Source organism: Microtus pennsylvanicus, chromosome 15, assembly GCF_037038515.1.
Source record: "Microtus pennsylvanicus isolate mMicPen1 chromosome 15, mMicPen1.hap1, whole genome shotgun sequence".
In the NCBI taxonomy this organism is placed as follows: Eukaryota; Metazoa; Chordata; class Mammalia; order Rodentia; family Cricetidae; genus Microtus; species Microtus pennsylvanicus.
The window spans coordinates 37,436,473-37,459,052 of record NC_134593.1 but is presented as its reverse complement, the minus strand read 5'-3'; the positions used below and the strand labels follow the sequence as shown (position 1 = coordinate 37,459,052).

Below are 22,580 nucleotides of genomic sequence, written 5' to 3'. Positions count from 1 at the left end.
CCCCCTTTGGTCCCAGCTTGTGCCCTCAATGTCTTTTACCTTAAAAGTAAAGTCTCAACTATGTAACTTGTGTTGCCAAATCATTAGACTTGTCTGTGATCAAATAGCCCGACCAGGATAAAGGTTATTAAAAGGGCATTATTTTGTTTTTGGCTCTGATGGGCCTCTGTACACTAGGCAAGAATTTTAGCACTGATTTATATTCCCAACCTAGGCCATTGTTTACTGTTATTGTCTCTCAAAGATTTCCCAGCAGTGTGGTTTTGTAGATACAGAATTTCATATTATCAGGCCATAAGAACTCTTAAAGTCCATTCCTTCCTCACTCCTTCCTTTCCTAAAGGAAATAACTGAAGCGTGAGAGGTCTTTGTATTCATGTAAGACGGCAGCACACTCTCTGCTGAAGGATTCGCATTTCCCGTTTTTAGTGTAGTTAAAATGTCTTAGAGCTCGCAGCTCTGACACAGAGTGGAATAATTCTTGGGCTTAAGGTTGCACCTAGAGGAAAACAACACCCCAGAGTCTTAGTTTCAAGGAACTTTCAAGGTCACCTTCAACTGATAAATAGGAAAGGAATCTGGAGGGCAGGGGCTCTAAAGTTTGCTCTGTCAAGGAGAGCCCCCAGGGTAGGCTAGGGACTTCTACTTAAATTGAAAAAACACAGCTGACAACGAAGTGAAGTTCTCTTTGATTGACAGCAGGAAACTTGTCATTTTAGTGTCTTTCCCACACAGCCTTCCCCCACCAACTTTGGAGGTTGAGTGTGCCTTCTGTGCAGGGAGGTTGCTCTGCCTGCTGCCCCCTTAAGCAGCTACAGCCTGTGGATCCCCTCTCCTAGGACTGACTCACTCTCTCTCTCTCTCTCTCTCTCTCTCTATATATATATATATATATATATATATATATATATATATATATATATATATATATATACACACACACACACACATATATATATATATACACACACACACACACATACATATGTATATATGTACTTTTTTCTTAGTACATTGTTGACATTGTTGAATGCATTCTTCCAGGCATTCTGGATAAGCACTTTAGCTTAGACATTTATTTCAGTATAGTGTCGTGTTGGGCTGCGTGTCCTCTCTTGTTTCTGCGCTCTCTCCACGCCCTTCCCAGCTTCCTGTTAGCCAAAGGGAATCGCTCTTTCTGAAGGAAAAGTTCCCAGAGCGGAGCTGAACCTCCCGGAAAATGCTCTTCTCTTCCGTGTGCGCCGGATGGGGGTGGGTCCTCAGCTAAACAGGGTAGAGGAGGCAGAAAGGACCCAAACTCCCTGGCAGAGCAGGGGAGGTAAGATCCCTGTAGTGGTGCCCAGGGTCCGGAGATACAGTCCATATCCCGGGCAGAGGGAACTCTTACTTAGCTGGAACGATGCCACAAGGCCCGAGTGTGTGGAGATTCGGGGTCCAGGGGTGCACCTATGGGCGTAGGAGGAGGCTCCATGTTCCCGTTTTCCTTCAGAGCCTTCCCCACACTCCTGCAGTCTAGAACGAGGGGAAGAGCATCTCCACCGCGCCTGACCTGCTGGTGCGCGCTCCTGCCCAATTCTGCCCCATATTCCCTCTAGGCCCTCAGACCCTAGAAGGAGTAAGAGGAAGGTTGTCCAAGCCTCATTGCGACCTTCATCCTCTCATTCCGGTGCTGGTGGTATCGTGGGTCAGCAACCCCAGAACATCCCAAGTTTGGGTGCGCAGGCGTGAGCCTCGCCCAGAGGAACCCGCGGTCTCGGCAAGGGCGGTGTGTGGTCCCCGGTCCCCGTAGCCCTGCGGCCAGGAAGATGGCGCCAGCTAGGCGCGGGGCTTGGATTCTCGGGAAGAGCCCAGCAGTTGACCACAGCCCCTCGGGGCTCTGTTGTGTACCCCACAGGAACCGGAGAGGATGGCCGGAGCGGGCAGCCAGCACCACCCTCCGGGAGTCGCGGGAGGAGCGGCTGCTGGGGCTGGCACCGTTTCCCCCACCGCTGCGGGACCGGGAGAAGATTCTTCCGACAGTGAAGCTGAGCAGGAGGGACCCCAGAAGCTGATCCGCAAAGTATCCACCTCTGGACAGATCCGGACCAAGGTAAGGCTGAGCTGAGGGCCTGCAGGAGAGCTGTGAGTGGAGGGAGCAGGAGCACCGGGGAGATCCCGGGATCCAGGATCCGGAGGAGGGGCGCGGGGGCGCGGCCTGGACGAGGCGGAGCCTTGTTTGGGGCGGGACCGGCGCCCGGGATTCCTGCCTGGGGTTTGGAGACTTCCAGGGTGTGTTCCAGAAAGCTCGCCTAGCAGTCAGAGCAAGTGGCTTGGCGGCAGCACGGGAGAAAGTTGAAGCCCCGCTGCGAGTTCCCACTTAGGGAACTGAAATAGGGAGTTTGGATTTTTCACTCTGCCGCCGCTTGCGCTGGAAGTCCTGTGGAGCCTGTGTAGCGCTCGCTTCGTTGCATTCCTATCCACAGCAGGCTGCTTGCTCCTCTCTGGGCACAACTTGAGAGGGTGTATTGCAGATGATGTTAGTTGGTCAGTTTCTCTGGTGCGCCTTGCCTACAGGCTGATTAGGCATCTATGTCCCAGGTTCCCACAAAGTACAAAACTCATATTGCATATCCACGGTGGTTCTTCACCAGTTACCTTTTCAGACTCTGTGCAGGACGGTTCGTGTGGTGCTTTTGTGGAGTTGTTGGACCATGTCAAAGTTGAGTTTTCATTTGATGATGAACATACACAAGGCAGGGGCTGCTGGGTATTAACGGATTTATGTATTCTGAAGTTTAACTTAGTTTCAAAGTCTTCACACCTAGGCTGTTGTCAGGGAGGGACTTAGGGAAGGAATTTGAGTAGGGAACCCATTAAATGATTGGATGCTCCCCCTTCAGGAACATATCTGCAAAAGTTAATTTATTCAACAGTTATTTTCATGAAAACCAGCTTCCTAAGGCTTGTACATGGAAACGGTTTTACTGTATGCCCGTGGCTTAGTGTTTTAGTGTCGGTTGACTTCCGACATGGAGGACATGCACACACGACAGGGGCTCTAAAGATGCAGGTTTACTAAGGAGTCAAGGGTTGCTTCCTCTCGATGTTTACTCGCTCATCTTGGAACTGCTTTTAATAGAGATGATTCTGGAGTTTTATAGCACTTGTGGTGTTTTGGGATTTAGAGTATTTTTCAAAGATTAAAGCCAACCGATATAGAGACTCTACTAACAATGATTCTAACATTTGAAATCTTAATCTAAAAAAAAAAATCCATAAAATTGGGTTAATGAGAAAAATGGCACACCATACACTTATGAAATGGCCAAAATTTCATGCATATTCATATCAAGTTTATGCCATTGAAAAGAAAGTTTAAGAATGGTTATAAACTGAACTGAGTAAAGTTGAACAACAAACTTGTTGGGAAGTGCTACTAAAATTTGTGGGTTTAATGAACTTAAGTCATAGCTAAGATTGCATTGTTTAATTTTGGGATAAAACATTTTTATGAAGACTAAAATAGATGTAAAAAGCATATTTTTTTGTTTTCTGTTTAACTTTCTGATAAATATCTGCCACAATTATGGCTAATTATCAAGCTTTGGGATACTGCCTCTGATGAATTCATTCATAATAGAGTTACTAACTATGCATCAAAAAATCTGCATTTTATATTTACTCTTATGTTAATATTCATATAAAATGTTTTCAAATACAAACATCTGAGGCTGGAGCATTAAGTTGACAAGACTCGTGGGCCTCAGACTGGACCATGTGCTGTAAGTTTTATCTCTGTGGTTCTTAGAACACACACTGCTTCTGAGGGAAGATGAGGTCAGTGGGGGACTTAATGCAAGCAGAACGAATGAAGGTAACAGTGGGTATGATCCGGATAAGAAGAGAAGCACCCTTAGAGAAATGTAGCTATTTCCTCTTCTTCTCCACAGGGTGTAAGATGGGAGAGCCTGGAGGAGAGGTTCAGGCCCCGGATCTAGCTCGATGCTCAGTAGTTTTGGAGACAGCGCTAACAGTTCTTGCTCATGCCTCTTGAAGATGCATCAAAACCCACTAAGTACGATGGGTTAGGAGTACCAATAGTGCCTTTAGTTCTGCATTCTCACCCTTATACACACATACATGTTTACATACTGATGTAAATACTTGCCTGATTGAGGATGTCTGTGTAGGTAGACAGGGCCTATAGCTGAGTATGTTGTCCATAGAAACGGAAGATATCTCAGGGCTGGGGAGATGGCTCCAGTGTGTGAAGTGCTTGCTGTATCCCTGGTACCCACGTGTCTTTGTCATTTTTCTGTTGCTTTGATGAAAAATGGTGACCAAGACAGCTTATACAGGTTTGCTTGGGCTTTTAGTTGTGGAGGTGTAAGACCTCATCATGGTGGGGAGGTGTGGCAGCAGGGGACAGGCATGGCAGCCGGGACAGGAATCAGTTCCATGCTGAGCTGAAAGCATAAAGCAGAGAGAGTGACTTGAAAGTGGTGTGGAGCTTTAAACTCTCAAACCCTGTCCCCAGTGACGTTCTTCCTCCAGAAAGGCCAGACTTCCTAATAAACCTCCTCAAACAAAGCCACCACAGTTGAGGACCGCCGAGTGTTTAAATCCTGCAGACTATGGGACATTCCCATTTAGATCACTGCACCGTGAAAACAGCCACACGCTAGAGAGGCTGGCCCAGCCAATCAAGGCCAATCAGGTTCGAGGTTCAGTGAGCAACCCCGTCTGCCAGTCAAGGCCAATCAAGTTCGAGGTTCAGCGAGCACCCCTGTCTCAAAATTTAAAGAGCAAAGTTATTGAAGGAGACATCTGACCTTGACCTCCTCACGCATGTACCACACAGATACCGTTCCATGTATGACTGCATAGTTATGAAGTACGTGTTATGTGAATATTACAATTGAAACACGGCTAACAGTAACTTCTGTTCTCACTGGGATCCTCAGGACCATGAATGAAACTGTTGGGCAGGCAGGTTAGAGTGAAGAAGAGCACTTTGGGCTGGGTGAGTGGCTCATTGGTAGAGTGCTACAAGCATGCATAAAGCCCCGGGTTCGATTCCCAGCACTGCATAGAAACAAGGTGTGTTAGCAGACATCTGTAATTCTAGCACTCAGGAGATGGAGGCAGGGAGAGCAGGAATTCGAGGTTAACCTCATTTACATAGGGAGTTCCAGGCGGACCTGGGTGCCCGAGACCACGTCTCAAAATCTAACAAACAAACAAAGGCTGAAGTTTAAGTAATTAACCTTATTTGAAGTGTCCTTGTTCTAAATACTTTTTAACATTTTAAATGATTTGCTTGTTAAAATGGTCATTAAGTTACTTGAGACATTTGAAAAGTTATTTAGACAATTTTCTTAATTCAAAAAGCCATACAGATTGGCAATGGGTATGCTAACTACAGTACTTAGGAGGCTGAGGCAGGAGGATGGTAAATTTGACTATAGCTTGGCCTACGCTGTCTCAACAACGTACGTGCATCTAGTCAGACACGCTAACTGGCACAAGAGACTCTACAGCGACGGGAAACTATGCAGCAGTGAAGGATCGTTGCCATGAGAATCAGCCCATCTGGGCATTGGCCTCTCATTTCCCTCTCAGAGGCATTTTCTCAGGGAGCTTCCAGAAAGCTTCTGTGCACTTACAAGAGCTGTGTTTTCTATATGTACAACATGCATGTAAGGACATATAGATGTATGTCATATAGACACATACAGTAATGCATTTATACATTTCTTTAAATGTCATGGCATGCACCTGTCACCCCAGTACTGGGGAAACTGAGGCATGAAGAGTGACTCAAGATCAAGGCTTGGGTGGCATAGTGAGACCCTCTCTCAAAAAGTAAATACATGGAAAATATCACTATCCTTTTATATTCGTAGATATTCATATATATATATATATAAGTATATTGTATATAGGTATATATACTGCACATATAAATAGATACCCATTTCTAAAAACTTCGAATGGGATTATCCTGTAATGGTCTTCTGTCTATTTACTTCGTTCTTTTTAGTGACGACAGGTCCTTCAGTTGAGCTGCACAAATTGCTCTCAGCAGTTCAAAATTGGCAAAGGGTAGCGAGTTTCATTTGGTTGACTTAACATGGTATGTGATCATGTAATTAGTTTTTGTGGAAGAAAATGGGTAGTTTTAGGACAGCACGCTATTCTCAGCGTTTTTGTTTTTGTAGTGGCCATGCTGACCTTTTAAATAAAGACTAGGACGGTGTGTGTGCGCGCGCGCGCGTGTGCAAGCCTGTGTGTGTGTGTGTGTGTGTGTGTGTGTGTGTGTGTGTGTGTGTGTGTCTGAGAGAGAGCGAGAGCGAGAGCGAGAGAGAGAGAGAGAGAGAGCAGGAGAGAGGGGGAGAGCGAGAGCAAGAGAGAGAGAGAGCAAGAGAGAGAGAGAGAGAGAGAGAGAGAGAGAGCAAGAGAGAGGTGCTGAAGATGGAACCCAGAGCCTCACACCTTTGCCCTGCCCCAGCCCAAGAGGAAGAATGAACTTTGAAGGGGAGTAGGTTCAACAGTGGTCTCCTCTGTCTCTGCGCCCTCCTCACCCCCCTCCCCCGTTGCATATATGGTTTTTGTTCTCTTTTTGTCTTCCATTTTCCTCCATAGTTTCTTAGTACATCTCTTGTCATCTCTACTTGTCATCCCTTGCATCCTTTCTCCCAGGCAGCTGAGTAGAACTTCACATAGTTACATCCAGGTTCCCATGTGCTAGGCAGGTAATTTTGTATCCAACTTAATTTCCCAAGAGCAAAAGGGTCTGCAGCAGTGAAACCCACGTTGGTGTAAAATAGCCAAAAGGGAGCAGTAAGGTTGCTTTCTTCTCTGGTTTCTTCTGCTGCCTCTTTCCCCTTCCGTAGTGTTCCTGTGGGCTGGAGTCTCCATTGAGATGCGGTGCTGTTGCGCCTTTCACAGGTGCCGACAACAAGACGGTCTGAAATGACATGCATAAACTCCCAACAATTAGGTTTTCAACAGGAAGAAGACCGCGTGTGCCTTTTGTTGGTGTTGAGTGCAGTCAGTAATCTTGGCTTTTGCATCAATGGCTGGAGGTTGCCACACAGTGGTGCAAACACATGAGAAGTGTCTCAGTGAGTTTTAGCCGCTGAATTGTCGTGGCCAAGGTCAGAAAGCTTTGTCAGAAATATCTCCTGGTTAGGTAATTGGGTTCGCATTTTGTTTGGCATTTATATTTATTCATATATTAACTCCTATATGTCAGTCTGTAAATTTGGCAAAAGTATACCTAAACACAGAATATAGTCAGCTGATGAGTATCGTGGTTTTAATTGATCAGGAAAACTCATCACAAATAAACTCTGTAGCTTTATGATGAGGCAGTTTGGATTTTTGTTTTTCTTTGCTTTATGAGATATGGTTTCTGCAATTAAAACATTATTGTCTGATATGATGGATGCCTTTAATCCCAGCACTCAGGAAGCAGAGGCAGGTGGATCTCTGTGAATTTGAGGCCAGCCTGGTCTACAGAGTGAGCTCCAGGACAGCCAGAGATACACAGAGAAACCTTGTCTTGAAAAAAAAAAAGTCCACAGACAGGTAGCGTGGAGGCAAAGAGGAACATCTGCGTTTTGACCCTCTGCCTACTTTTCTAAAGATCTAAGCACTAAATTTTAAGTTTTGGGCTATTAGAACTCCTTCAGAATTGCTCAGCTCTGAGAGCGATGGACCAGGGAGGGAAGTGAGGGAGGGCTGGACTGATGTTGGTCAGAGGGTACAAAATTTCAGTCAGACTGATTGGGTAAAGTCTGGATTATAGAATAAGTTCTATTGTAACTATCATGGTAATTATACTTAATAACAGTTATAAATTGAAATTTGCTTTAAGTTAGAGGACGTTTAAATGTTTTCACTACAAAAACGCAGAGTTGATGGTAAGAAGCCTAATTCAGTCATTGCACACTGTTGTGCTTATGAAACATCATATCACTTAACATAAATATATGCTATTTATGCTATTTTTCATGGTGTTGTGATTGAACCCAAGGCCTAGAGCACGCTAGCTGTTCTAGTTAGTGTTACTATTGCTGTGGTGGAACACGGTGATTAAAGCAAGTTGGGGAGGAAAGGTTTATCTGTCTTATGTTTCTACATCCATAGCCCATCACTGAAGGAAGTCAGGACAGGAACTCACACAGGGCAGGAACCTGGAGGCAGGAGCTGATACAGAGGCCATGGAGGGGTGCTGCCCACTGACTTGCTCCCCATGGCTTGCTCAGCTTGCTTTTCCATAGAACCCAGGACCAGCAGCCCAGGAGTGACTTCACCTACAATGGGCTGGGCCCTTCCACATCAATCACTAATTAAGAAAACGCTCTACTGGCTTACCTGTGACCCGGTCTTACGAAGGCATTTTCTTATTTGGGGTTCCCTCCTCTTAGAAGACTCGAGCGTGTGTCGGGTTGACATAAAATTAACTAGCACACTAAGTATTTGCTTATAGCTACCTATCCTTGCCTTTTTTCTAGTTTTGATGGAGATAGGGTTTCCGTAAATTGCCCAGGCTGATTTTCCTCTTGTAGGCCTCTGGTCTCAGCCTCCAGAGCAGCTGGGATTAGAGTCACGAGCCACCATGGTCATCTTATAATTATTAGCATACTATTGTATTAATTCTTTGAGAATTTCATACAGGGCGTTTTCATCATATTCTCCCCGTCTTCCCCATATTTCTTGCCAGATCCATGGCTCCTCCTCCTCCATGATCTACCGTGTTTAGTTTGTGCTGACCATTTACTCAAATATGATGGGCCTTCCATAGGAGTAAGCGAGACCTACCAGGGGCCGCACCCTTAAACTGACTTTCCATTGTCAGTATCAGTTTATAATTGTTGTCAACAATACCTCAATTAAGAAAAAGGACAACAGAAACAACCAGACTGTCCACCGCGCCCGGTAGTGACCTCTGCCACTGAAGCATGAGTCGGTGCTGAGGATACTCGAGTGAGCGAGTCTGTGCTCCAATAAAACTTCATTTCAGGATCTGGAATTTGAAAATTTAACATTCTCGGATTTAAAAATAGTCCTTTAAGAAAACCCAACCTGTTTCAATATGTAAAACCCTCTTTCACTTGTTGGCTGCATAGAAATCAAGTGTTTGGCAGGATGTGGCTGACGGGATGGTCTGTGGCTGTTGTCCTCTGAGGCTGGCCTCTGTCGTAGAAGATTGAGATGCTGTTGTCTGGCTTCCAGAGCGATGCAAATTACAGCATTGCTAAATATCAGCATCTAACGCACCAAATAAAGCTAAATTTCAATCCATTTGAAAAAAAAGAAATCCCATCTTTGTAGAACATTTTATTTTTAGCTTGGTTTGCGTCTTTGCTTCCATTTTAATGTGAACTAAATTTAGCCTGGAAACTCTGACTCCTGGTACAGTAATATATAGTATAACAGCGTTCTTTCCGTTTTGATTACAAGTCGAACATGATAGCCCGTTATTAAAGATAAAAGACATAAATAATTTACGGAACCTTTACATATAGTTTAAGATGTGTTGCTTCAACGTATCTAAATTTAGAAGTCTTTGCTTAGTTGAAGGTTTCGTGTCTGCTCTGAGGGTGGGTGGGAGAGAGGCCTGGGGAAAGCGCTGGGCTCCCATTGGTGTAGCTCTGACGCTGGATTTGTGGGACTTCACTTCCTTAGGAACTGTGTTCACGAGGGAAGGTTAACTAAAGAGAGTGTGTTTTACATCCCGGAATAGACTTTGAAAAAGACCGTAACATGTTAGTACATTACAGTCGCCCTTGACAAATGTGGTTTCCCTCTGACTCTTTAGCCGTTTGAGACACGTTTATGTTCAGTCATGTGACTTAAGATGGCCAGTGATTATTGGTTGCAGCTTTAATTTAGAATTAAATGTACTCTTTTTTTAATGCTGTTTTTTTCACAGGTATTTTTTTTTTTTGGTTTATTTGTTTTTGGTTTTTTTTTTTTTTTTTTTTAAGACAGAGTCTCACTCTGTAGCCCAGGCAACATGAAGCTCTAACTTTAAGCAACCCTCCTACCTCGCCTTCTGAGGACTTAGATTATAGGAGTGAGCGGCCTTCCCCAGCTATTGAGTCCCTAAAAAGTATTTTTAATTTTAACTATGTCTATAAGTATATGTCTGTGTTTGGATACGTGCACTTGAGTACAGATGCCCGGCATCAGATCCCCTGGAGTTGAAGTTCCAGGCAGCTGTGAGCCACCTAATGATGGCGATAGGAGTTGAATTCGGTCCCTCTGCAAGGGCACTGTGCCCTCTTAACTGTGGAGCGACTCTCCAGTCTGTCCGTATTTATTTGCTTCTCCCTCCCTCCCTCCCTCCCTCCCTCCCTCCCTCCCTCCCTCCCTCCCTCCCTCCCTCCCAACAATTCCTTTCCCGCCTTTGAGTATTATGATGCTGTTTGGAACCCTCCCTCCCTCCCTCCCTCCCTCCCTCCCTCCCTCCCTCCTAACAATTCCTTTCCCGCCTTTGAGTATTATGATGCTGTTTGGAAGACTGTAGCTCTTACTTTGTGTCGAGAAGACCTGATTAACTTTATCCTGTGTGGAGGTGGAATAGCTAACCTCATGGACTCCCAGACCACCACCATTGAATTTGGTATCACTGATTGTTTAAAAATGAGCATTGTGGCTCATGCCTGTACTTTCAGCACTTGGTAGGCAGAGACTGGAGAATTGCTGTGAGTTCCCGACTAGCTTGGGCTACAGAATGATATCTTGTCTTTCGAGAAAGAACAGAAAATATTCTCATTCTAGAACTGGGTTCGTGGGTGCCTGTTTCGCTGCAGTGTGTCATGTGTGGTGGAGATGTGGCTTATTGTTACATATGTGTCTTATTGTTACATACGTGTCTTATTATTACATACGTATCGATATTAGAATATTGCAGTTTTAAGTGGCGTGGGAGATCGTGCTGCTGATCCAAGTCACAATGGCGTGCCTGCTCAGGAACAGACTCCTGTACATTTTCTTTTCTAGATAAAATCGTCGGGCGGTAAAAACTGGCCTCCAAAACCTGTCATTTTTCATTCCTTACCTAGTTAAAAATAAATTTTGCTCATATTTTTCCAAAAATATATCTTAATAGGCCAAGTGGAAAATTACTTCATATGATTCTTTTAAGCTGTACTGTGACCTTTTAAAAATACCGTCCTACCTTACAGGAGTGAAACTGAGCTTTCTTTGAAAACCTGTGTAAAAAGTTAGGTACCTAGAAACATTTTCCTCTAAATTAATACGTCTGAGGATTTGAAAAAAAAAAACAGCCAAAATGATTCAGTGATTTTTATTAATTTTAATTTGAATTTATGGGCATTTCAGCTGAACTATTTAAATCTGAAATTACATTTTAGAAGTTTACTCATGGTTATCAATAAAAACCAGGATTCATTTGTAAAAAGGTATTATAAAATCTAAACAGTGGTGAGAGATAGGATCACAGATTTAACATATTAATAATGGCAGGGGTGGGATGAAAGAGAAAGAAAGGAGGAAGGAGAAAAGAAGAGAGGTGGGAGGCCGGGCGGTGGTGGCGCACATCTTTAATCCCAGCACTCGGGAGGCAGAGGCAGGTGGATCTCTGGGAGTTCGAGGCCAGCCTGGTCTACAAGAGCTAGTTCCAGGACGGCACCAAAGCTACAGAGAAACCCTGGCTCGAACAACCAAAAAGAAGAGAGGTGGGGGGAAGCCAGGCGCCTACTACAGGCCCTCATGCCTGCCTGCTGTCTCTTAATGCTGCCTAGCCAGGAGCGTCAGCCGCGGGAGCTCCCTGCGCCACGGTTGTCAGAGCTCAAGGATCAGGAACTTTGAGGTCTTGCTCTTCCATTAATCCAGCAGTTTAATTTTAGTGTCAGACTCAGATTTGTTCATTTGAAAATTTAGTGATTTTTACCCAACTGTTAAACACAGCCATGTGACCGGTTGTGGTGTTGCATGCCTTTAAGCCCAGAATGCAGAAGGCCGAGGCAGGCGGATCTCTGCGACCTCAAGGTTGGCCTGGTCTACAATCAGGCCTACACAGCGAGACTCTATCTCAAAGAGCAAAATAAAACAAAAAGGTCAGCTTCTTTGACGACAAAATACTACGTAGTAGCTGTGTGTTTTCAGCTACTCAGAAAAGTGAGGCAGGAGGATGGATGGCATGAGGCCAGGGTTTTAGGTCAGTATGAAGAACATGACAAGACCCATCTCCTCAAAAAAAAAATTAGCCCAAACGACACCCCTCCATCCCTAAAACAACAATAACAAAAAATTCAGACATGCAGGCTGTGCAGTGTGTGTGTGTGTGTCTGTGTGTGCTAACCCAGGGTGACTTGGAAATGGTGACTATTTTACCCTCCGCTTCTAGAGTGCCGGGACTACAGGCACGAGCCACCACGTTGACTTTAGAACAATTTTTGTGCCGTGCATCACCTGTGTATGCCTTCCGTTTTTAATCTTTTGTCACGCCTCCGTTCATGAACTCTAAAAATATAGCAGTTCAGGATAGACCCGGAAGCCCGATAGACACTATCAGTGCAGGGAGAATTTATGAGCCTACAAACCTGTTCAGTGCATGTCGTGTGTGAAGACGGGAAACACTGCAGGAATTGAAGCAGTGCTAGTGAGCTGTAGTGGGAAGAGCCCTCGACACCAGAGGGGCAGCGGCTGTGCGGGTGACAAGGTCGGTGGGGCTGAAGGACACTATGGGAAGCACACAGAAAACAGAGCGACAATAAGATACCCACAGGAGGTCTTAGATGGGCGCTACACATTGGATGGCCTTTTAAATTTTATGTCTGTGTGTACACTCACAGGGAGGCGGAAACGTTGAGTTGTAAGAGAACATTCTAGGGCAGAAAAGAAAGGATGAGCTCTGGAGCTCAGTGAAGTGATGAGCGCTGTAGAGGTCCCCGGGTGGCAGAGGCCATCCAGGTAAAATACGGCTGGATGACTGAGAGACCAGGAGGAAGGGTAGGAGAGAGGGAATGCGCGTGGAGCAGGCTGAGCGCTCAGTTAAAGACAGTCGTAAATTTGCTATCAAGAAAGTTTAGTGGGAAAAAGCCTTCCAGAAGATCTTTTGGGGATGGGGACAGGACAAGCCACGTGTTCTCACGGGCATTCCCGTACCGCTGGTGAGGGATGAAGCAAGGTGTTCTCATTCCCTATATCCTAACAAATGCAGAAGAAATCCCGGTACCATCCTCCCCTGGAAGGTCCAGATAGAAACCCAAACTTCAGCTTAGTGACAGCTGTGTCATGGGGATCTAAGCGAGACATTTTTGGTCTTGGGTAACTTCATGCACAAAGGTCTCAGTGGTTCTTATTCCCTTGGCTTTTTTGAGATAAGGTCGCAAAGGCCTGGACGTCCTGGTCGTTTCTGTCTCCAGCTCACGAGTACTAGGACTACAGGCTTGCACGCCCACCTTCAAACCGTTTCTGAAGTTTGAGTTGTATCGAGAGTCTTGAATAATCCTTTCTTTAACTGGGTTCTGATACAGCACTCAGGCTATCTCTCGTGTTTATCCACTTACTCCTATGCAGTCGAAATGGTATGGGCTGGATGGTATGTTAGTATGCAGAGGAAAACCTGACAGTTCTTGGTGGCTTTCATTAAAAGAAAAATGATGAGGCCCTTCTACAGCAGTGTTTGGAAGCATGTTTATACAGTTTTACAGTGAATACATTTTGGCATTATTGTGAGAATAGTATTGATACCATGAGCCCCGAATCATTTTTGTGTTACTATAATGTGTGTGAATTTTTCTCTTTTCTTCTTATCCTCTGTCCCTTCCTCCCTCCTTCCTTTTTATTTTTTATTTATTTATTTTATTAATTTTAGTTCTATGAACTTAGCAGAAAGAACAGAGGATGCAGAGAAAAGCTTTGAGGTCACAACTGGCACTAGGGCACTACCCAGCAGGCTGTAAGGCCTAGGTTCCTGGAGCATTGTGTGTGGGAGGGTTGCTGAGTAACGGGGAAAAGTTGGAGGTCAGTGGGTGGGGCTGAGCACAGGCTTCTGCAACACTGTCCTTGACAGCTTAGCACCTGGGAGCATATAATTAGGGTCACAGATGCAAGTTGTTACCTTTCTGTAGAAGGAGTCCAGTGGGTGTTCTAAGTAGCAAGTTTGATCTTGAGAATACAGTCAGTATTTAAATTCTAGAACACAGTAGAGACATGAATTGGAGAGGCTGGAGAGGGTTTGGAGGTTAAGTGAAACCAGTCTTTAAAAAAAAAAGATTTCTTTTAAATTTTATTTTTATTTTGTGTGTGTGTGTGTGAGAGAGAGAGAGAGAGAGAGAGAGAGCGAGAGAGCGAGAGAGCGAGAGAGCGAGAGAGCGAGAGAGAGAGAGAGAGAGAGAGAGAGAGAGAGAGAGAGCGAGCGAGCGCTCAGGTGCTTGTGGAGAACTTTGGAACCAGAGTTACAGGTGGTTGTGGGACCCCTGACTTGAGTGCTGTGACCTGAATTTGGTTTTTCTGCAAGAGCAGTAGTGCCCAGACCACTGAGCCACCTCTTCAGTCTGAAAACAGGATTTTTCTGTTGTTGTTTTTCGAGACAAAATTTCTCTGTGTAGCCTTGGCTGTCCTGGAACTTGCAGTGTAGACCAGGCTGACTTCGGACTCACAGAGATCCTCCTACCTCTGCCTCCTGAGTGCTAAGATTAAAGGCATGCACCATAACTGCCTTGCCATTTTTTCTTTTAAAAAAAGAAGTGAAGCTACATGAACCAGAGGACCATCCAGTTGAAAGGGAAAAGGAGCTGCAACAGAGAGAAGACAGGGAGTCTTGCAAACAGGTCGAGATAGTTCTGCCTAGGAGCTATCAGCTGAGTCTCAGCATGAGGTGGATGGGGGAAGGGATAATCCCAGAAGTCCTCTGATGATTTTGATTTTCTCAGCAAAATAGGAAGCTAAGTTATCAATGACAATCAAGGTGGACGAGACGAGGGTGTGGCTTACCGGGAAAAGTTCTGTCTTCAGCAGGGCTACATGGCTTCTCCCAGACTCTGCCTTCTTCCTCCCAGCATTCAGTTTAGTTTTCCCCACCTAGCTCTGTTCTACCCTATCAGGCCAAAGCCAGTTTTCTTTATTCATTAATGGTAATGACAGTGTACAGAGGGGAATCCCACATCAGGCATCCCCCATCAATCATTAACTAGGAAAATGGCCTACAGTCTAGCCTGATCTTCTGGAAACATGGTCTCAGTTGAGGTTCCCTCTCAGGTGACTCTTGCTTGTGTCAAGTTAACATAAAACTACCTGGCACCCCCACCCCCGCCCAAAAGGAATAACTCAAGCGTGTATTGATGGATATTGAATAGATAAAACGTGGTAGGTAATACATCCAGTAGGATATCACTCAGACTCATACAGGAAGGAAATTCTGATTTATCCCACATTGTGGATGAACCTTGAGGACGTTAGACTGAGTGATATAACCCGATTGGGAAGGAAGAGCAAGTGAGGTCAAAATCATAGACACAGAAAGAATGGTGGCTGTCGGGCTTGGGGACAGTATGGTAGTGGGGAATATTGTTAAATGGGTTTCACGTGCATGATTCAAGAGTTCTGTGATGGATGGCTATGGTGGCAGCCCAACAACATACTTAGTGCCCCTGAACTGCATAGTTACCGATGTTTAAGATGTTAAATTTTGTTACGTGTATTTTCCCATAATTAATGTCTTTACAAATTATAAAAATGTAAGTATAGGAACTGTATGCTCTATAGTGATGTAAAGTGGAAAATAAGCCCAAGAAATGTACAGAAATTAAGTCAAAAGTTTGCTGACGTAAACAATTGATTTATTTGAATGAATATGCTGTGTATATTATCTGGTTGACTTGTAAGGTTTGTATAATTGCATCTACTAGAATTTTACCTGGCTTGTGCTGGTCAGATGATGTGGTTGTGGTAAAGACACTTGCACCTTGTGGTGTAAGGAGAGAAACAGCTCCCCCAAATTGTCCTATGACCTCCTTGTGCCCACTGTGGCGTGTGAATGTCCCTCCCAAAGAAATGGTATAAACATTTTTTAGTTAACATACTAAAATGAATTGAAAGGCCATAAATAATATCTAGTTGCACACTGTACAGTAATGAAGAGTTTCTTAGCAATCAGATATAATAAAACAGCTTAAGATTGCAGAGCTGGTGTGGAGGTGCATGACCTTTATTCAGTACTTGAGGCAGAGGCAGGTGGATCTGTGTGAGTTTGAGGCAAGTCTGGTCTACACAGTGATTTCCAGGAAAGCAAGGGCTACACAGTGAGACCTTATCTCAAACAAACAAACAAACAACCCCAATAAATAGATTATAAAGAAATAATTTGGCTTGGATATGAGAAAAATAGATTAGTGTAACCGAAAAAAAAAAGAATGTATATTTTAAGTAAAATTTCAAATCAATGGCCGCTGGGTCACCATTTAGTTGAAAATGTAAAACCTATGTCACATTATATAATTTTTAGTTGGGTTAATCAGATTTATAATGAATGGAGTCATTAAAGTGCTGGCCTAATTATAAAGAGAAATATCTGCGTGCTTCAGGCAGGGGGTTTAAAAACAACACTGAAAAAGAAAACACATCAAAAGCTTGCTACATCCTGACACTGAAATTTATTATGAAACCATCACACGGTCAGTAAATTCCCAGCTCTTCCAACAATTAACCCGAAAGGTGTTTTTCATTTTTTGTTTATGATACAAGTGTCCAATACTAAAGAATTGACTAGATGAGTTATGTACATTCTTATTACTAAAACAAAAATCTGTGATTCAATCAGATGCCTCATAGATTAAAGGTGTTCAGTAGACAATTGAGTTAATAAACTTATTTATATCATGTTGATATAGAAGTGAATATTTATAGCTTTGCAAAAAGATACTCCAAGGCTTTTCTTTCTGAAATATAGGTGTCCCCATATGGGCATTGCAAAAGGTTTAGGAGGAGTATATTCCAAGTGTTTGGAGGCCAGAGGTCAGCCTAAGCTGTCATTCCTCAAGGGCCACCCACCTTGTTTTTATCAGTCTCTTACTGGGACCTGGGGCTTGCCCAGTAGGCTGGACAGCTGGCCAGTGCTAGGGAGTCTTCTGTCCCCCCCTCCCAGTGCTGGGATTACAGGTGCAGGCTACAGTGCCTTGCTGCTGTGGAGGCGGCTGCTGCTGCTTCTGCTGCTGCTGCTGCTTCTTCTGCTGCTTCTGCTTTTTCTGCTTCTGCTTCTTCTGCTTCTTCTGCTTCTGCTCCTGCTTCTTCTGCTTCTGCTTTTTCTGCTTCTGCTCCTTCTGCTTCTGCTCCTTCTGCTCCTTCTGCTTCTTCTGCTTTTTCTGCTTCTGCTCCTTCTGCTTCTGCTTTTTCTGCTTCTGCTTTTTCTGCTTCTGCTTCTTCTGCTTCTCCTTTTTCTGCTTCTGCTCCTTCTGCTTCTGCTTCTTCTGCTTTTTCTGCTTCTGCTCCTGCTTCTGCTGCTTCTCCTTTTTCTGCTTTTGCTTCTTCTGCTTTTTCTGCTTCTGCTTCTTCTTTTGCTTCTTCTGCTTCTGCTTCTTCTGCTTCTGTTTCTACTCCTGCTTCTTCTGCTTTTTCTGCCTCTGCTTCTTCCTCTTCCTTTTCCTCCTCTTCCTTCTCCTTTTCTTCTTTCTCCTCCTTCCTCTTCCTTGTCTTCATTAGTATTATTGTTATTATTATATTATCATTATAATTTTTGAGACATGGTCTCATTATGTAGCCCTGGCTGGCCTAGAAATCACTATATAGGCCAGGATGGCCTCATGCTCACAAAGATCTACCTGCTTCTGTCTCCCAGATGTTTATGTGGGTTCTGGGGATACAGTTTAGGTGTTTGTGTTCTGGCACTTCGCTGCTGGAACCCTCTCTCCAGTCCCGGAACCATTTATCATTTATTTTTTAATTTTTCTTTGCAAATTTCCATAATTTTTTGGTAGATAACACATTTGTTTTTGTAATAAAAGCTTTAGCTTTTAAATTTGGGTATAGTTCATTATATTGCAAAAATGCAAAAAGAAAATTCAAAATTTTACAACCTATTCAAGAGGACAAATTGTCTGTATTAATAAAACATTTAATAATTAGATCGCACAGTACTTCGTATTTCTAGAGGGAGATAAAATATTTTTGTTGCAATAGGAAGAAATGGTATTAATTGTTCCTCTAACACTGTATTAAGTTCTACTTCTTCATGAAAGAAAAACTGAATAATAGTAATTCAGTGTTTGAAAGATTAAAACTTAACGTTTATTTATTGTGCACAGGAGCTTGCTACAGCTTGCGTGTGGAGGTCAGAGGACAGCTACAGGAACTGGAATAGGTGATCCCAGGGCTTGAACTCAGGTTGTCAAGCTTGGCACCACATGCCTTAGCCCTGTGAGCCACCTTGCCGACCCGAATTCAGTACTTTGTAGTTTCTGTAAAAATGTAAGAGTAAAGAAGCCAAGTATGGTGGCTCATGCCTGAAATCCCAGCTCTTAGTGAGTTCTTTAGACTGTTCCAAAGAAAAGATGGTATTGAGATATTTAGAGTTGAAATTAGTCTATATAGCCAGTTTTTTTTATTGTGAGTAAAGGATTGAATATTGATAATAGAATCAATAGTTTCTAAAAGAGCATATTAAAATTTACTAGTTATTTGTGGACAGAGCAATCGGACTTATAAATTTACTTTACCTCAAGGTTGATCTATGCTTTAAATGTATGTCCTTTTCTTTGTCTCATTTTGTTTCCCTGTATAAAAAGGGATCCCGATATAAGGTCGAGAAGACATAGCAAGACATGAGGCTCAGAAGGAGGGGTGGGAATACCTTTTAATGATGTAAAGAGTTGCCGGGCAGTCGTGGCCACACATCTTTAATCCCAGCACTTGGGAGGCAGAGCAGGTGCATCTCTGAGTTCGAGACCAGCCTGGTCTATAGAGCTAGTTCCAGGACAGGTTCCATAGCTACTGGGAAACCCTGTCTTGAAAAAACAAAAGAAAAAGAAATTAAAAAAGTAAAAAGTTGGATGAGTCTGCACAGCCTGGGAGGAAAGCAGAGCTCACCTCGGTGGTGCTCTCTCCACAGAAGTGGACAGAGCGGCCGACGACAGTGACCCCGTGGCGCTCAGCATCATAGCCTTCCTGTGCAGATGAGAGCGCCGCCGGGCTCAGAGGCCCAGATTCGCTCGTGTGGTTTAAAAGTCAGCTTTCCAGATATAGCCGTGCTCCAGGCTCCTCCATCTCTGTCTCCGTGGACTGTGCTGGCCGAGGCCCTCCGGGAAAAAGGATCTGGGGAGAGATAGGTCTCCAGGCTGGTTATCCTCCGGAGGCAGCGCCATCAGATCAAAGATCAGGAGTGTCCACAGGGGACAGGCCTCTGACGACACATCTCTGCAGAGATACAGCCAACACTCGTATGTCCACACGTGCTGCATGTGCAGACGACAACACCACAGGTGTAAGGGCCATCTGGCCGCTGGAGATTCTGGCTATGCCAAAGTCAGTGAGTGTGACTCTCCCACTCCTTGTCACTAGAATGTTCTCTGGCTCCAGGTCTCTGTGTACTCTGCAATTTTTGTGAAGGAAATCTAGACCTCATGGTCTCAAATGGCAAGCCTTGCCCATATGTGTGTGCTTGTTCTGGTCTGTCTGCTCAAACACTAGGTTCCCTTTGATCTCAGGTAGTTCCGGATGTAACTTCAGACACCCATCAGCCAGACAATCTTGGGATGCACAGGGGCTCCAGCATCCTCAGTAAGGCCGCATCGTGAGCTGTGAAGGTTGCTCCAGCTTCTTTTTTACCGGAACTGTCAGAACAAAGTAGCTACAGTGGGGAGCGTGTGCCTTGTACGTTGTCTCAACCTCCGGCCCATATGGCGAGATTGCTTTTCTAGAATCAGAGAGTCTCATACACCTGGCCAACAGCTGGTGGGGCAGCTGTTATCAGGGCCCAGGGACAGGTCCTTGTGGTCCCGCACACCCAGGCTTCGTCCAGGGCAGCTGACATTGTGGGTAGGACCATAGACACAATAATTTATGTCTTTAATCAACTGAATTTTAATTCTTAAGAAAAGGTTTATAATAGAAAGCCTTGGCTATTGGTAGTATCAGATTTATTTGTGTAAAAAGTACTTAGCAAGCACGGTTGCATATTGGTAAAAGCTTATTTGGTAAAAAATGTACTTTTGTGTGAGAAATCCCTTTCAGTGAACAGTGTTAGGTGTGTTCCTTAGAAATGGTTCTCTGCACAAACCAGTGAAGTGAATTCTGATTTTAGAGATGAAATACGTGACCCGGATCAGTGATGGCTTCCCTCCCTCCCTCCCTCCTTCCCCCTGCGCCACCCCCTCTGGATAATTGTGTGGGATGGGGTAGCTGTACGGAAGTTGGAGGCCAGCGTTGGGTATGTGTCTTCCCTAGTGGTTTGCCATCTTACATTTTATTTTTTTTTGAGATTGACTGCTGAATCCGGAGCCCAGACGTTGGCTAGGCTGACTGGCCAGCAGGCTCTAGGGACCCATGTGTGTCACTACCCTCCTTCTTACCCTAGTATCACTGCACCTGGATTTTGTTGTTGTTATATTATTTTTTATTTGCCTGGGTCTCTTGCCTACATGTGTGTCTGTGCACCGTGTGCATACAGTGCCTGTGGAGGCCAGAAGAGGGCGCGTGATTCCTCCGGGGGTTACAGACAGTTGTGAGGGTGCTGGGAATCGAACCCAAGTCCTCTGGAAGAGCAGCCAGTACTTTTAACTGCTGAGCCATCCCTTCGGCCTCCATGCCCCGCTTTTTACATGAATCTGAAGCACCAGGAACTCCTGCCTCACAGCCAAGTATATTACCAACTAAGCTGTCTTCTTAGCCCCATCAGGTACCTTTTAGTACCATTTGCCTGTGTTACTGAATTCGGCACAGTATTACTCGAGTTTTTCATATAATTAAGAATCATGTGGATGTTCTTGACATTTTACAGTTAATTGTTCATTCCTGTCTTCCCAACTTGCCATTCCACGCTCTCAGTAATTTCTGTTGTAGCTACAAAATCAGCTCTTGTGCTGCGTCGGGAGACCATTTGAGGACATGTTTAAGGTGGTGAAAATTTTGAGTTGCCTTAGTGTACACGTTCCTCAGTGAGGTTCTCACGGGGTGTTCTGTGCCCTCCCATCCGTCATCCTTCGCGTCATCACACGGGCTTGATCCCACTTTCCCCAATTCTGTGCCTTTTGGCAGTGCTCTTGCTGTTTCAAATGGCTCCCAGTTTAGTGCTAACAGGGGTCCTGTGCTCCTAAAATCAAGAAGCCATTGAGGTGTCTTATGGAGAAAATGTGTTGAAGATGAGGTTGTTTTCCAGGCTTGAGTTACAGCACTTTCAGCACAGAGTTCAACGCTCAGGAATCAAATATATAACCGTTTTCTCTCGAAAAAGCAAACGCATCTTCAAGCAGAAGCACACATGTGTGAAGGCGTCAGATTGGTGGTAAAGGATTGGGACGAGGCACTTTCAGGGACTGTTTGCTGTTCTAAGAGAAGCGATTCCCCACTAGCTCAGCTTCTGCTCCTTCAGTGACGCAGCCACTTTGTAGCACACAACGGTGGCAAATACCTTGAGCCAATGGTTTAGGAAACCACTTGAAAGGGACAGCGTTGTCAAAAGTATTTGTGCTGAAACCCATTACTTCAGGACCTGTCCGTCAGAATAGCACATCAAAAAATCTTCTTGGCAGTCTAGTAAATTTAGTTATTCCTCATTATGTTTGAATGTTGTCATTTTCCATACTGAAAAAAGAATTTTGAAGATAGAACACAGATTTGCTCATTAAGATGGCCCATTTCTCCTCAACATTAAATACACATTTGGCTTTGACGTAACCTGTTTATGTCACAGAGTAGAAAAATGGCTGTTAGCCCAGAAAGCCCAGAAAGGCTTGAGATGACAAGCATATATCATCGTGTGTGCTAGCACCAACATTTTTCATTAGTTCTTAATCATCGGCTTTAATTATTAATTGTTGCTACAACTGATCTAGCTATCAATAATACATTTTTCATTGAGATGTTGGCTTAATGTAAGTGGAGCAACTCTGAGACCAGAAATACTCTTAGAGGCAGGAGGGGGAACTTCCTTTGCTTTCCGACAGGCCATTTGATCTCTCCTCCCTGTCCTGAGCCTGCCGGTGTCACTGCTTGCTGTGTTTATACAGTAGACTCCCAAGACGGGCTTTAAATATCGAGGCCGTGCTTTTGCTTCTGTGAGTTCCACTTGCTTAATGGCTGCATTGCAAGGAAAACTTTTGCCCTGAGGTGTCCTTTGGAGTTGAGTTTCTCCTGGAACAGTTACTGAGCCGGCATGTTGAGCTGCTGCTGTGGGCTATGACTGAGGCAGGGGAGTGCGGTGGGTAAGGAAGTGTGGAAGGTAAGGCTGTGGGCTTTATCGTTTGAGAGAGGGAGGACTGCTTTTATGTCGAAGTGTCTTCCAAGTGACCCTGCCCACAAGACTCATCTTTAACGTCAGGGTAATCACTGCATCTGTCTCAGGGTCCTGGGCGTTTAAATGGCGCAGGTGTTTGTAAGTATGGCGAGAACACAGTCTTTCTTGGTCA

The 22,580-nt window shown here is 44.5% G+C and overlaps 1 protein-coding gene across 5 annotated transcripts in view; it reads left to right on the top strand.

Annotated features, from left to right (window-relative positions):
* Dgkh (diacylglycerol kinase eta) overlaps nt 1-22,580 on the top strand; it is a 161,074-nt gene that overhangs the window by 6,222 nt on the left and 132,272 nt on the right. For all 5 annotated transcript variants that reach the window (XM_075950016.1, XM_075950017.1, XM_075950014.1 and 2 more), the window contains exon 2: nt 1,895-2,089. In XM_075950016.1, the coding sequence (XP_075806131.1) occupies nt 1,895-2,089 (195 nt within the window). The remainder of the gene's footprint in view (nt 1-1,894; nt 2,090-22,580) is intronic.